The sequence below is a fragment of the Strongylocentrotus purpuratus genome, unplaced genomic scaffold (genome assembly GCF_000002235.5).
Source record: "Strongylocentrotus purpuratus isolate Spur 01 unplaced genomic scaffold, Spur_5.0 spur5_contig_861, whole genome shotgun sequence".
NCBI lineage: Eukaryota > Metazoa > Echinodermata > Echinoidea > Camarodonta > Strongylocentrotidae > Strongylocentrotus > Strongylocentrotus purpuratus.
In genome coordinates, this window is record NW_022145570.1 from 2,565,001 (window position 1) to 2,578,900 (window position 13,900).

At 37.8% G+C, this 13,900-nt stretch overlaps 1 protein-coding gene across 1 annotated transcript; it reads right to left on the bottom strand.

The window, feature by feature from the left end:
- Nucleotides 1-1,761: 1,761 nt before the first annotated feature.
- Nucleotides 1,762-13,275, bottom strand: LOC115919103 (adhesion G-protein coupled receptor G2-like). The gene is made up of 9 exons (XM_030999886.1): nucleotides 13,271-13,275; nucleotides 11,653-11,836; nucleotides 9,616-9,798; nucleotides 8,708-9,085; nucleotides 7,862-8,020; nucleotides 6,968-7,083; nucleotides 5,251-5,534; nucleotides 4,620-4,686; nucleotides 1,762-3,559 (listed from the first exon to the last, which is right to left on the bottom strand). The coding sequence occupies exons 1-9, from the start codon at nucleotides 13,273-13,275 to the stop codon at nucleotides 3,010-3,012; spliced, it is 1,926 nt and encodes a 641-aa protein (XP_030855746.1). The 3' UTR covers nucleotides 1,762-3,009.
- Between the last annotated feature and the right edge of the window lie 625 nt (nucleotides 13,276-13,900).

Consider the following 13,900-nt stretch of genomic DNA (forward strand, 5'->3'; position numbering starts at 1 on the left):
AACACCTTTAATCAGGCGAGAACGGCCTCCGAAACAACGATCAGAATATCACAGACAACTGTCCATTTTTACAACGTCCGGATGACACCGCGACTATATTTTCTGGTTAAGACGGGGTTATACATTGAAGTAAAATAAGGAAAAGAGTTACAAACTTGGACACCATCTGATCTGAATTGCCATGTCATGATTGATACAAAACCTTATCACTGCTCGATATGCATAACATTTACAATAGGTGTTTCAAGTGAATGGATACATAAAATGTTTGTTTTATTCCGAAAATTGTCCTAGGGGTAATCTTCCGGGGGTAATTTTCGGGCGGGGGGGGGGGGGGGGGGGGGTGATTTCCTGCGGGTAGTTGTCCTGATATGGGCGCTACGTATGGAATATAAGGTCTTTGGCATGGCGTAGAGTGGACGATTGAGAGGCACTGTGTTATTAGGACGAAATTTAATTTGGGTTCCATTTTTTATTTTTTATTTTATTTCATTTATTTATTTATTTATTTTTTATTTATTTATTTATTTATTTTTTTTTTTGGGGGGGGGGGGAGTGGTAAGATATTGACCAATATTTTAAGTCTGACCTTTTATTTCGTTTATTTCCATTTCAAACAAAATAAATAAGGTATATGGGATTGCATTGTACATAGTAAGACAATGAAACTGAAAAATATATTTGTAGTTGGTCCACAGTGTACAAAAGGCATATAAAATAGGTTGTTCATGGAGGGGACGGCTGAAAAGCTGGGCTTGTAGATTGCAGCCCCCTATATCTTATAATTTCAAAGATAGTATATCAATAATAAGGGAACGCACAAATACATAAATCAAATAGACATAACATAAAAGGAGTGAAAGGGAAGGGAAACAAGGGAAACAAGGAACATCCTTGAGATGCATAAGATTTGGTTACATTACGAAAATAGTATATTATGGTAAACTTTTTCGGGGATAGCACTTGAACAAGATGACCCCCAAATATTCACAAATCTTTGATACATGGAGACTTACGTCCCATTTTGCGAGTGTTAGAATAATCATTGCCAAAGAGATAGAGGTTGATATGAGTTGATTATATTTTGTTTTATTTGCCAAGCTAAGCATATCAAAATACGGTAGTACAAAAGACAAAGGAAAAGGCATATAACAGTAACACAAGAGATATTTGACAGGATGGCCCATGAAAGTTCCAAAGCGGTCACGTACAGTGTATTTAAACTTAGGTGCTTCTAGAACACTTTTTTTTTGTTTTCCCTCTTGAAAATAATACTTCCACCTGTTTATCATAAAATGTAGAGCCAGTGCATACATTACTAAAGATTACATAATTTTCATAAAAACGTATCCACCATCGTCGCGATGGGTTTTATTGTTTTCTCCAAATTACTTTTATCTTTATTTTATTTTACTAGTACTTTACGTCTAATCCATATTCTAATGCTTATGCAATACAATATACATAGACTTACTGAATTGTTAAATCGAAATATTGTAGATTCTGTATATAATATGAAAAATCAATGGTAAAAATACAAACTTACAGTATTCATTTTATTTACAGCAATGTCCATGTAGATATTGGCTGGTACGGGAACGTCTATACTCAACAAATCACTCGACATAGCTACGGGATATTTAATCTTTTCTTAACCTAAAAAGCTGACATATCCGATGTAATTATAAAGCAATCAGTACAACAAATTGATAGAAACAATTGTAATGGTAATGATAATAATAATAATATCAATATTATCAATAATGATAATAAATACATAACAAATAAAATTTTTAAAAAATAATAATAAGGTCATTGTATTGTGTATTTTAGAAAAGAAAGCTCTTTCAATACGCTTTACAATATATAATTTACAATAACTAAAAACAATTTTATTTTTTTATTTTTTAAATACCAACAAAAACAGTAATTGGGGCGTTAAAGGGAAGTCGGAATGTGCATCAGCGTAAACAAGCTCATGCATGTTGAAAAAGAAAATGAATATGACTTTTGCCCATATGACAAATTTTCTGAAGAAAATGACATGTAAAACAGAAATTTGATGAAATATACCCTTTCTATCTTTTCGTGTATTCAGCAAAGTTTTGAATTTGCCTGTAAATGAAAGTCTACCCCAAAACAAAACCTCTAATTCAGAATAATAAAAAAAAAATGTAATATGCAAAGAAGTCATAATTGATATTTCTTCTCATCTAAACAATATTCATATTGCAGCACCAAGTAGCTATAGCCTACTTCAATTGTGGCCGCAAACCTTGTCTACATGTTATTCATAATGCTAATGTGTCATCAGTGACTCAAACTGTTATAACTTCGTTCTTTTTTGTTATCAAAATTAGAAATCACTATTTATTTCGGGAACCTATAATTTACAAGCTGTGCTACTTAATAGGTTCCTCATTATTTCACATCATCGATTCTCTATGTTAAATGTCTAACATTGTTTTATGTATTCTCTTTGTCAATCTTATGCATGAGACATTATTGTTATGTATAATGTTCAACAATAAAGCAAACTAAACAAAGAAACAAACGCACTACCCCTCTACAACCCTTTCGCGTTATTGCATATGATTATGTAAATAACAATGTGTCAATTAATCTTTCAAACAAATACCCCCACACTCACATCATGCATGATTGTGTATCAACCTATAATGCTTATTTATACATAATAATTCCAACAAGTCAGATAGTCCCTACCATCAAGAGCAAATAACAAGCTACAAAGCGTTTCATTACATTCCAGAGGGTTTCAATTATGTACAGCATGGTCGCTAGGACTTTCACAAATTCTACTTCAGGCAATTTCAATAGACTTGGGTGTTACACATTGAAATGTAGGAACACGCCATTACGTAATCCGAACATAATTTCAAAAGGCAATGCATTAGGGTGTAGAAATTACCTTAATTAAATCAAAGTCTCAGTGCTCATGCCTACTATCATTTTCTGGTTATTAGTTAAAAGAGATAAATCGTTTGCACATTAATCATCGCAACCTGATGGTTTCATATCTAATTTGAGTGGGTCAAAAGATGGATTGGCATGGGGTATTGTAGAGGAAGATTCAAACATAGGCTGAGAGCATCCAGTCCCACTCGTAGCTCTTGATGTTCCACCGGAATTTCCTTGGGACTCAGCGCTGCCTGCACCTTCCCGCAACAGTGCACAACAAATACATCGTCGCCATTGCATCCTGATGGTTTCCTTTCGAAGACAATAGAGGACGAAGATGAAGAAGCCTTGCAAGGAGTTGAAGATGATGAAAAGGAGTTCAGTGAAGTCCACGTTGATCAGGGTCAGGTATCCAATAGTCCAGGTGAAGCCAAGCAGGAGCAACATGGCGATGCCATTCTGGATCCGTTCTCGGGTCTCTTGTCGTTCGGTCTTGCAGTCTTTCTTCACACGTCCTGCCATTCGTGCAGAATTTTGCAGACGACGCATTGCCAGAATGAACACAGCGATATTGATGATGAGGATGATAGCCATTGGGACCAAGAGACCACCAATGAGGGGCCACTTCCGGATGTAACAACTGTGGATGGAGATAAAGAGAAAATAGAACATTGCTCGGGGAAGACTTCAGAAAACAAGGTTGACTACGAATAGGGACTTTTAGATTTGCACGTTGACAGCTTTGACTGCAACGTGTGACGTCATTTTAAGGCACTGCGCATGCGTCACGTCGTCTCAGTCGGCGATCGAGAATGCGTCAACCTTGATTTTCCTCAATCTAGTACGGTACTAGCTAGTATGCCGCGTGCGCATAAAATATACAGTTCATCAGGTAGACAAAGGAACATCCCTTCCCTGCTATTATGTCAAAATGTGTAGAACAGGTGTCACATGCATATTCACCTGTTCTACTGACATTTTTACATAATAGCAGTGAAGGGATGTTCTACGTACCACAGCAATAAGCCATTTTCGTAAGAATAATAGTATTTCAATATAGACAGAATCCTAACTGCATACATTAGTTGTTGCCAGGTTGGACAAACATTATGGCTTGACCTACCTAGCAACACTTAATATATGCAGCTGCATTCTGACTATTGAAATACTATTATTTCTATCAGGTAAATGAAATAATTTGTATTGAGGCACTTCACAAAGACCTATGCATTAAATTTGGTTACATTACGAAAATGGCCTATTCTTGAGGGTAGAATGAGGAACTATATATTTCGTCTTCTTTCTTTGTCTGTCATGTTCATAGTGTTATTTCCTTCATGCATGTATATCGTCGAGTGCAATCTAAAAGATTTCTAATTGTAGTCAACATGGGCAGTTCAGTACGTTGACACGCATGATCAGTCGGCGTTCGTCGTGTTCTCGTCCACTCAATCTAAAAGTCCCTAATACATTTAATCAGTACCCTAGTCATGAATAGTTCACGCGCATTTGTTGTTTCCTCTATACCAGAGCTGTATTAGAGCCATTCCGCCGATATTCTAGAACAGTAGGAGTATTCTGTTAGAACGTCAAGACATAGATAAACACAAATTGAAATGCAGTAATTTTTATTAATAGTAACTTGCACTAACTATCTATTTTGGTGCAAGATTCCTCATGTACAAGTTGGATCAACTTACTAATCTTCTTCAGCATAATAGTTCCTAGTGATTGCCCCAGTTGCGGCAACAATCACAGCCGGGATACCTGAATTTGAAAAGAAAAAGAAAAAATATTAGGAAAATGTCCCCGTTATACTTTTTTTCCTCGATCTTTACACGTTGGAGTATATAATAGATAAATATATGAGTAATTCAAAAACTAACAAAATAAAGATATACTAGAATAATCAAACAAAGAAATAGAAAATGAATTAATAATCAAGCAAATAATTAAACAAATAATGAACAAAGGTTGACAGTTGCCCAAAGCGTTCTTCGCTTCACACAATGTGGTCCTGATCATTCATGGGGTGGAGGTGGGAGGGGGAGGGGGAGGGGGGAGGCGGTTTGGGTAGGGTTTACAATCGTCTACGTCTGTTAATCAACCACAACTGAAAACTCGATAGTAGACCCGACGATCAGGTAATTCCCAATAGTGAATACAGGAATCAAGTGTAAAACAATCTCTGTCTGCTCTTGAAAAATCTGTGGTGATCCTCATCGTCATCTAGACACCTATAAAGGTCACGTCTCTTGTCAGTGTTTTGTTTTAATAGTACGCACTATAGTTGTATTTGTTGTACTATCAAGAGAAATCAACGGTTCTTACCCCATCCTACAATCGAAGCTTTGATCATAAACTTCGGGATGTAAGTATTAAACACTTTTATGATGACCAGATAAGTGTTAAACCCCTCGATGCCCATCCACGTAAGCGAAGAGAGCACGAAGTAGTGGACGAGTGCCGCCAGGACGGAACACGGTATCAACTCGACCTCGGCATACTGGAACTCAGTGTCAAGAGCAATGATGGCGAGGGATACGGTGTACAAACAGAGCAGGGTGGTGCAAAGACAGATGAAAATCTTGTGAGTCTGAGATCTTCGTATCTTCCTGTTGATGAAAGATATTATCGTAAGTACGTTTTGTCTGGCTAGTTTTCTTTTTCTTCCAATAAATAAACGAACATTCTTTGATCTGATTGCATTAACAAGAGCAGTTCCGTGTAATGTGACCTTTATACGACATAATGTCTCCCCATCTATCTTATCCCAAAATGAAAACTCTCTACCCTTTTTTCATGGTATAAAAGACAACCATTAGGTAATGAAAACGTTAATAGTACGATTGATTTATAGCGCATCTAATGTAATATACTGATTTGCGCGGTGGTGAAAAAAAATCATAAAGTGACACTTTACGGACACACAACCAAAACTTATTCAAAAGGCTTCTGATAATGAACAAAACTTTTTAAACAGCCACAGACGGGGCTCTTCCTATGTCTAGTGCATGGTAGGTCATTCCGAAGCTTTTGAGAGACCTACCAGAAGCAGACTGTTGAAAGTTTGCATGAAACCCCCCCCCAAAAAAAAAAAAAAAAAAAAAAAAAAAAAAAAAAAAAAAAACAACAACAACAACAACAAACAACAACAACAACAAACAAACAAACAAAAAATTAAAATAATGATAATAATAATATAAAAAAAGGAATAAATAAATAAATACAAATTTATGAAACAATAAAAAAGTAAATAATTGAATAAATAAATACAAAATTATGAATGTTTGCAAGTTGTTATCCCTCTATGTAGATGGTGTATAGGTGCTCTTTATTGACACAATCGGTAGGAAGGTCCTTTCTTTTTAGAGAACCTATGGTAATATGCTATCCATAATATGTTTCGAATAGTGCCCCGAGGGAAAAGGCACTTAGGAGCAAAACATAAAATAATGATGTATTTGTACGCGACAAATGGTATATTTGTCCATGACTACGTCACTTTCTTATCAAATTGCCAATCTGAGATTCGGATAATTTTGTGATATGATATTTCAAACATTCACAACTTTCATATGATAGGTCCTGTTTATTCAAACTTTCACTATTCTGTTTCTCTTATTTGTCTGCTTTCGTACGAATCGGAACTGTTGAATTGCCCTTTAATTGCCTTAAACATCATCTATTGAAATATGTGAACATTCAAATGACGTATTACGTAATCACAATAATCATTATGTATGTGGCATATAAGCCTTAAAACGGGTACATGTACTGAACATACCTGATGAAATGAATCAATTGAAATGACTTCTCGTATGTCTTTGCGATGGTTTACTGATAGACATCACTCATTCTGTTCTAGGAATCACTATCAACTCTTTCATTTTCAATCGCTTTTTGTACATTATCATGATTATACTGAGTTGTTTCTGTATAAATTCATGGATTTAGACTGATAATATATTATTATGTAATTGTTTTAGGGGATGGGGAGGGGGGGGGGGGGTTAAAACAAACAACTGCCACAAACAATTTGACTCACTTGACACTAAGATAGGACGCGATAGCGATGACCAGACACACAATTGATATAGCACACCCAATGATACTCAATAAACGGAGTACAGGTTTCGGAGGTGCGTCCTCTGCATATATGTCCTTCAGCGTAAAACGTGTGCAGGAGCAATGAAATAAGATTACAGTAAAGGATACATTTTAAATTTGTATACATTATGAATTTCACTCATTGATAAAATGTTTAATAAAAACAGGTGAAACCTACAAACATACAAACAGGCCATTGGGTTTAAAGCGCGTCACGGCAGTCAATTATTATGCGATTATCTTTAGAACTTCGGGCGAGCAATGTATCTGTCACTGCTTTATTAAATTCGTTTACTACCCGTGTCTCTGGATTCAATCGAGCCTGTCTAACCTGTAACCCAAATCTTGAAACCAAACTCACATTAACCACGTTTTGGAGGAAACTAGAGGCCTCTAGATATAGGCGAATGGTGATATCTAGGCGTCCCGAGTACATGTTTGCCAGGCTGAGACTCTGCTAGACATTGGGAGCGACCGACCTATTCTACCTTTATCCCTCGTCCCTTAAACCAAAATACTAGCTGTCCGTTAAAAACACAACATAAGCAAATCTTTGTTCATTATTTTGCTTTAAAAAGTGTGAAATCAAATTTCACGTCTGTTCGGCATTATTTTCATTTGCAAAACGGTCAAGAAATAGGACATGTAGCTTTAGCTGATAAACCTTATATGTTAATATAGGATCAAACCTTTGCAACAGCAATCTCATGTTTACTTACTTGTTTAATAGTTTAATGTGACTACCGTACGTTAACACACTACTCATTGAGTTTGAAAAATAGAAAGAAAAAAAGAAAGAAGATATTTCAAACATGTTGAAGGAATCACGTACCACTAAGACGGCAAAGTTGGTCAGGTGGTCGCAGGCGCATGTGTAGTATTCATTATTGAAGCTATTGACGGCGTTATCAGGTAACAGTTGACATCCCACCATAGACCATTTAACAAGATTAAACTCCCAAAAGTTACAAGTAGGATCGCTGGAGTTAGGCTGAAAGCAGTAAATAAATAAATATAACATTTTAGAGACATGCGGCCCACAACCACTGGCAACAGAACTTAGCACATGCCTGTTTACGACATGTAAAGTACAAGTATAATCAATATATACTGTATATCCAGGCCTATATAATGTTAAGTAATCTGGGTTTTACCATAACATCGGCTAGTGTAGGGGAAAAAGTGTAGGCCTGGGGTGCTTGCAGGCAATTAATGGCGTTAAATTTGTTTAGCAATCCGCATAGAAAATGGCTTCTTGATCCATGTTATCGAGTGTCCTATGCTTTTGAATATTTATCTTATGACAACTTTTTTCTTCTTCATTTCCTTTTTAAAGTTGTTGAAATGCCATCCTGGGAACCCTTGACAAAATTGACTTAATGATTAAATATTGATTTATTAACACACCAATCAGTGTTGTTATTACTACCGCCCGTTTCTTATGAGAATATGCTCCAGCTGGTGATGATTGCTCCGGGCGTGTTTCGTGATAATTGTTTGCATAATTATGGTGGTGTGTATAGGTTTCTAAGTGATTCTTAGGTTATGTTTAGTGTATAGGTATAGGTCGTTGGTCCAAGACTGAAGATACGAATTTTGTTCATAATATTGACATCAGAGCATTTGTCACCGGAGCATTTGTCATACAAATCTTCAGTGCACCTCATACCATGCTTACCTTGAATCTGTAGAAAGTGACGTTGACACGCTCCATGAGATTCTCTATCTTCTGTCCACCGATTGTTAAGGACACCACTGGTGTATCAATCTCACTGTTGAACTCGTGTGTTTCCCGGTTTAGTAGAGCAAGACTTGGAGAAGGAAACATGGCATCATTGGCATACCCAACGAAAGCAACCCTGAGAGACTCAATAGCGTTTCCCCCCACCTCGATGGGTACAACAACCCTGACAAAGGTGTCTCTTGGGACAGAGTCAGTAGGTGTGTCTTGGTGTGTTCCTACCATGATGTCACTGTTGCTCAAGGAACTGGTGTCCATACTTAACATGGTGATCACTATGCCGTCTCCAGCAGTGTCCGAAGATACGTCAAGCACCTACAGGAAAGTGTGTACAGTTTAATTTTCGTTATAATTATTCATTTATCTAAATTGTCGATATTGTTGCTTTCAACTTTGAGTAAAAATTTACAAAAAAACACCATATTTTTACAAAATCATGATAATGCACACACATCTACGCCTATGTCTATGCTAGTACTCGTCGAAAGCCCTTTCAGGCTCAGCAACTAAACAAGGACATTGTGGTGTGGTGTCTCTCATAGTGGTCATGATTTATTAGTGCACATTCACACGTTTGGAAATATGACCCCTTTTGAGGCTGTTTCTTGCCCTTATTAAACCAACAAATTGTTTTTCTTCAAATCCGCGAGCACGCCTCCGCAACCCAGTCAACATGTCAAACATTTAAAGCACTCAATAACTGAGCACGTCTGATTAGAGAAGGGACACAATTCATGTATCACTGTGTACTTGGATGCATGCATCGATCATCTGTAATTTTTCACACAACGGTCTACTTGGGCAGAAATAATGTAAAGATTTGTGAGAGTTAAGGTCTAGTTTACCTTAACTGCTAAATTAGGATAAGCTGCATCAAGCGTGCTGTTACCAACGTCGACGGTATTCAACTGAGATTCTAAGACCTGGACGATGAGGGCAGTATAATTTCCATTCTCTTGGGCAGAGGCTAGCACATCCTCGTAGACAAACATCACGTTATTTACTATTCCCACTATAAGACCTGTTACCTATGAAAGATGAGGTAAATATCATTACACAACAAAAGAGATTAGACTTTCTTCGTTCATTACAAACGACATATGCCAAACAATGACAAGCCGTAATTTGAAACACCAATCTAGAGGGTCTCAGGATAAACAAGCTTCTTATTTTAGACCCTTTACTATAAGTTAGGTTTGAAAGAATGTTTTTTCCCTGACCATTATTGAGGATCTGTATGCTTGTAATGAGGCTGTCACATATACGCTCCGGGGCCCCTACGGCGAGTAAAAACGTTTTTTTTTTACGAGCCTTTTACGGGCTTTCTACAGCCTAACGGTCAGATAAAAACGCCGGGAGAATTGAGAGCAGCCAAATCAGCACCACGGCGCCCGTACGGCTTAGAAAACTGTCCCGGCGCCCGTAGGAACTTTACGGCAGCCGGCCGGAGACCGGCCGAAAATTACCAAAATTTATGTTTTTACTCGCCGTACGGGCCCCGGAATGTATATGTGAAAGCCCCATAAGCAACCAGGGACTTGGTAATGATGATTTGATAATGCCTTATCAATCGATGGGCACTATTACATCGTCTTGGTTTCGAATCCCGGACCTCCCGATTAAGAAACCACTGTTTATCGCTGAGCCATTGCGCCTCTATTAATACCATGGCTTATATAAAGTATACAACCAAATTCATCATTCATCTAACATTGCATAATTTTCAATAATAATATTGAGTTCATTCTCTTCCAGACCTAGCAATACTGATAGGTTTTAACATGCTCGTTTTTATTCTCTCTCTACGTCAAATGATTTGGTGATATAAGTTAAGGTACGTAATGGAGCTCTCACACTCTGCCGTGTAGGCCTACCGTCCACCTGCCGGGCTGTTAAAAAACAACAGAGTCCAGAACGTTGGGTTTTGAGCGAACTTGTCCCCGGCCGCAAAAAAAAAATCATAAAATTAATCTTTTCACCGTTTCGTTGCCATCTTCTGGCCGTTTCCATACCAGGCCCATACCGGGTCTCGAACGTGTGCACCGGGTTTGTAGCAGCCACCTACCAGTCACTTAGCGTCCCCTCACCGCTCGGAGCGTCCTGTGAGCGAGTCCCCGGACTGCTGACGTCATGACAAGAAAAAGTAAAGCTCATCTGACGAAACCCCTCTATATATACCCAATAATTAGTGACAAACGGTGGCACACGGTGACAAAAGTAAATTTGTTGGTAATGGCACGTTCATATGACGCTACTGTGAAGGTAAGGACACGTTATGGACCCGTTATAGGACGTTATGGGAACGTCGAGGCGTTAACAGGATGTTACCCATGCGTTAGGGAGGCGGCGCCGTCAGAATCAGGCGGTACCGCTTTGGAAACACCCGTTGGCAGTCCGGTATGAACACTGTAATGAGGACGGTATGAATACGTTATGAAGACGGTGGCACAGTATCAACACGTTCATGAAACGTTCACAACCCGCTTACAACCCGTTGCAGACGGTGGATTTGTTTTTGCCCGTTCATCACCGTTCTGTAACGGGTTATGAGCGTGGTGTGAACGTGTTCATACAGTGTGACCGTTTTCATAACGTATTCATACCGTCCTCATACCGTTCAACACCGTCCTCTTGCCGCTTACTTGCGGCCGGTGCCAGGCGGCCAAAGTTTTGAACATGCCCAAAACTTTCGCCGGGTCCCACCGGGTGTAAATAAGCGCCAACGCCCTATTAACGTGTTTCCCGCTTTGATAACGAACCACCGTGTGCCCTCGCCGTTCTCCACCGTCCGCAGACATTTTCGCGCACGGTGGCACACGGTAGGCCTACACGGCAGAGTGTGAGAGTCACTTAAAGGAAAGGGAAATGACCTATTAACTCACATTTGCATCAGAGTTCAGGTCAGCTATCACCTGCAGGATCTCATACAGCAAGCCGATATCGGTAGCGGTAATGTCCTCATAGTTCTGGGTTATTGTGAAAACTTCTTCAGCAACGTCTTTCACATTAGCATCATATATCCCGTTCTTCAAGTACAAAGAGACACACGATTCAGTTGTTTGTAATCTTTACTCCAAAACACATCAATTCTTTGATAGTATAAAGACGTTAGATTAGCGCAGGCGTAGACTTCTACTTTTGCAGGCCTCGACATTAACTTGCTAACAAAACAATTATTTTTACTGGACCCAAATTCTGAAACAGCCTGAATAACGAACTAGTTGAAAGTCCCTCAATTAATTCATTTAAACGAAAGCTCAGGTGTTTCCTTTTGAGTAAGTACGCATAAAAGTAATGTTTATGTCGCGATGGATCGTACATGTGGTTATACATTTGTTTTTGTTATTTCACAATGCCATTGATTTTTATCAATTTGCTTTCTCTACTTCTTCTTCTGCCTCTCCTTATTCCACTTCTTTTTCGTCTTCCTCTTCTTCTTCTTTCTTCCCTTCTTCACCTTCTCCTACTTATTATTATATTATTCTCTTTACTCTCGATTCTATTCTGTTTTTTATGTAAAATGTGGAATAAATAAAACTTCAAACTTCAAATATTTTAAGAGGGAAGGACTAAATGTTATCATTCATCCTGAATCTTGTCTTTCTATATAGACTGATGGCTGGATAGGGCTGACGAACGAGCATTATTTCATTTTAAATAAAACAGTACATAGGACACTAATATACAGGAGGGCTGAGTGTTAGAGGAGGTCGGATTCTTACTCCCAAACTACGATTTATTGTTTGTTTTTTGGTAAGATTTGAAAAATCACGCGCATTCAATTTATGATTTTACGAAGTGACCTAAATGCTTATTGCGAGAAAATCAGCAGTTGCTGAAATGCCGCGATATGTTTTTCTACAATAATCATAATATCAAATTGAATTCATGCAAAAATAGTGCAATATTACAAAACTAGAGAAGTTATGCTTTACATTGATATCAAACAAAACGGAAGGTTTCTGTAAACTTCTAAGTAACGAGCGTCGGCAAAATGCCCTAACTTTTGAAGCGATTTTCTCCACAGTTTAGTTTTGCCTTTAAAAGTGGTTTATGACGGTTCGTAAAATCAACGACGATATATGCTGTTAGGCATGTTATAACGAAGGAATATTTGTTTCACTCGAAAAAAAGATGAATATTACAAAGTGGTAGTTAACATTCACCCAGGATGGGAGTAATTCAGAAGGTTCACCATTCAACCATACCAATTTTGAGATTAGAAATCCTAAAGTTCTGACATGTAAAATAGGGGCATACGATTTATTAAGCAGGGTTTGGGTATATGAACAACTGAGTAATTGATGAGATGCGACTAAGAAATAAAGAGCTAATAAGAACAACAAAAAACAGGAACTACAGATTAATCACATTTCACCAATTACGCTTTAATTGTAACATTGTTTTTTATCACAAAATAAATAGTTTTGTATACCGATTATACTATTAATTTTACATTTTTGACATTAGACAACATAATAGCGGATGGGAGACGATTACTTCATCGCGTTTTTATTATGATTATTACTTGCCTCTTAAAGTATAATTATTAAACCTCGTTTAGATATAAGGCGTTAACCAGCGGCGTTAGTTTGTAAATGATGTTGAAAAGTTAAATACGCGTAGGCTTATTTTGTTCCATCGGATCTTCGCGTCGGTCGAGTTGGCTTGTCTGGTTACACGACCTTTGGTACAAACGTACCGCTATATTCACAAAAGGTCGGGTGCTTCACGTCGGGCTACACGATATGTTGTGAAAACATGCCCTTTTATTCATGAAAGGTCGGGTGTACTGAATGCACAAAATAACAACGTTTCAAAGATTTTCCTAGAGAAAAGGTTTGTATTTTAGATGTCCATTTGTTTGTGAAAAAAATGCCTATACGATCAGACAATGATGAAGTGTCGATCGCTGGCCTTTTTACGAACTATCTTGTGATTATTTAACTCGTATTTAAAAGAAAAGTCGGTCGAGACGCCAGTTATCGTGGATTTGCTGTAAAGGCTTTTCAAAAAGTGTTGGTTAAACTAGACAAGGACAGGCTTTTTTTTTCTTCACAATTATTAAACCAGACCATTCTGAAATTAGGGCTTAGAGCTTGATTATTCACGAAAAGTTCGTGTAACCCA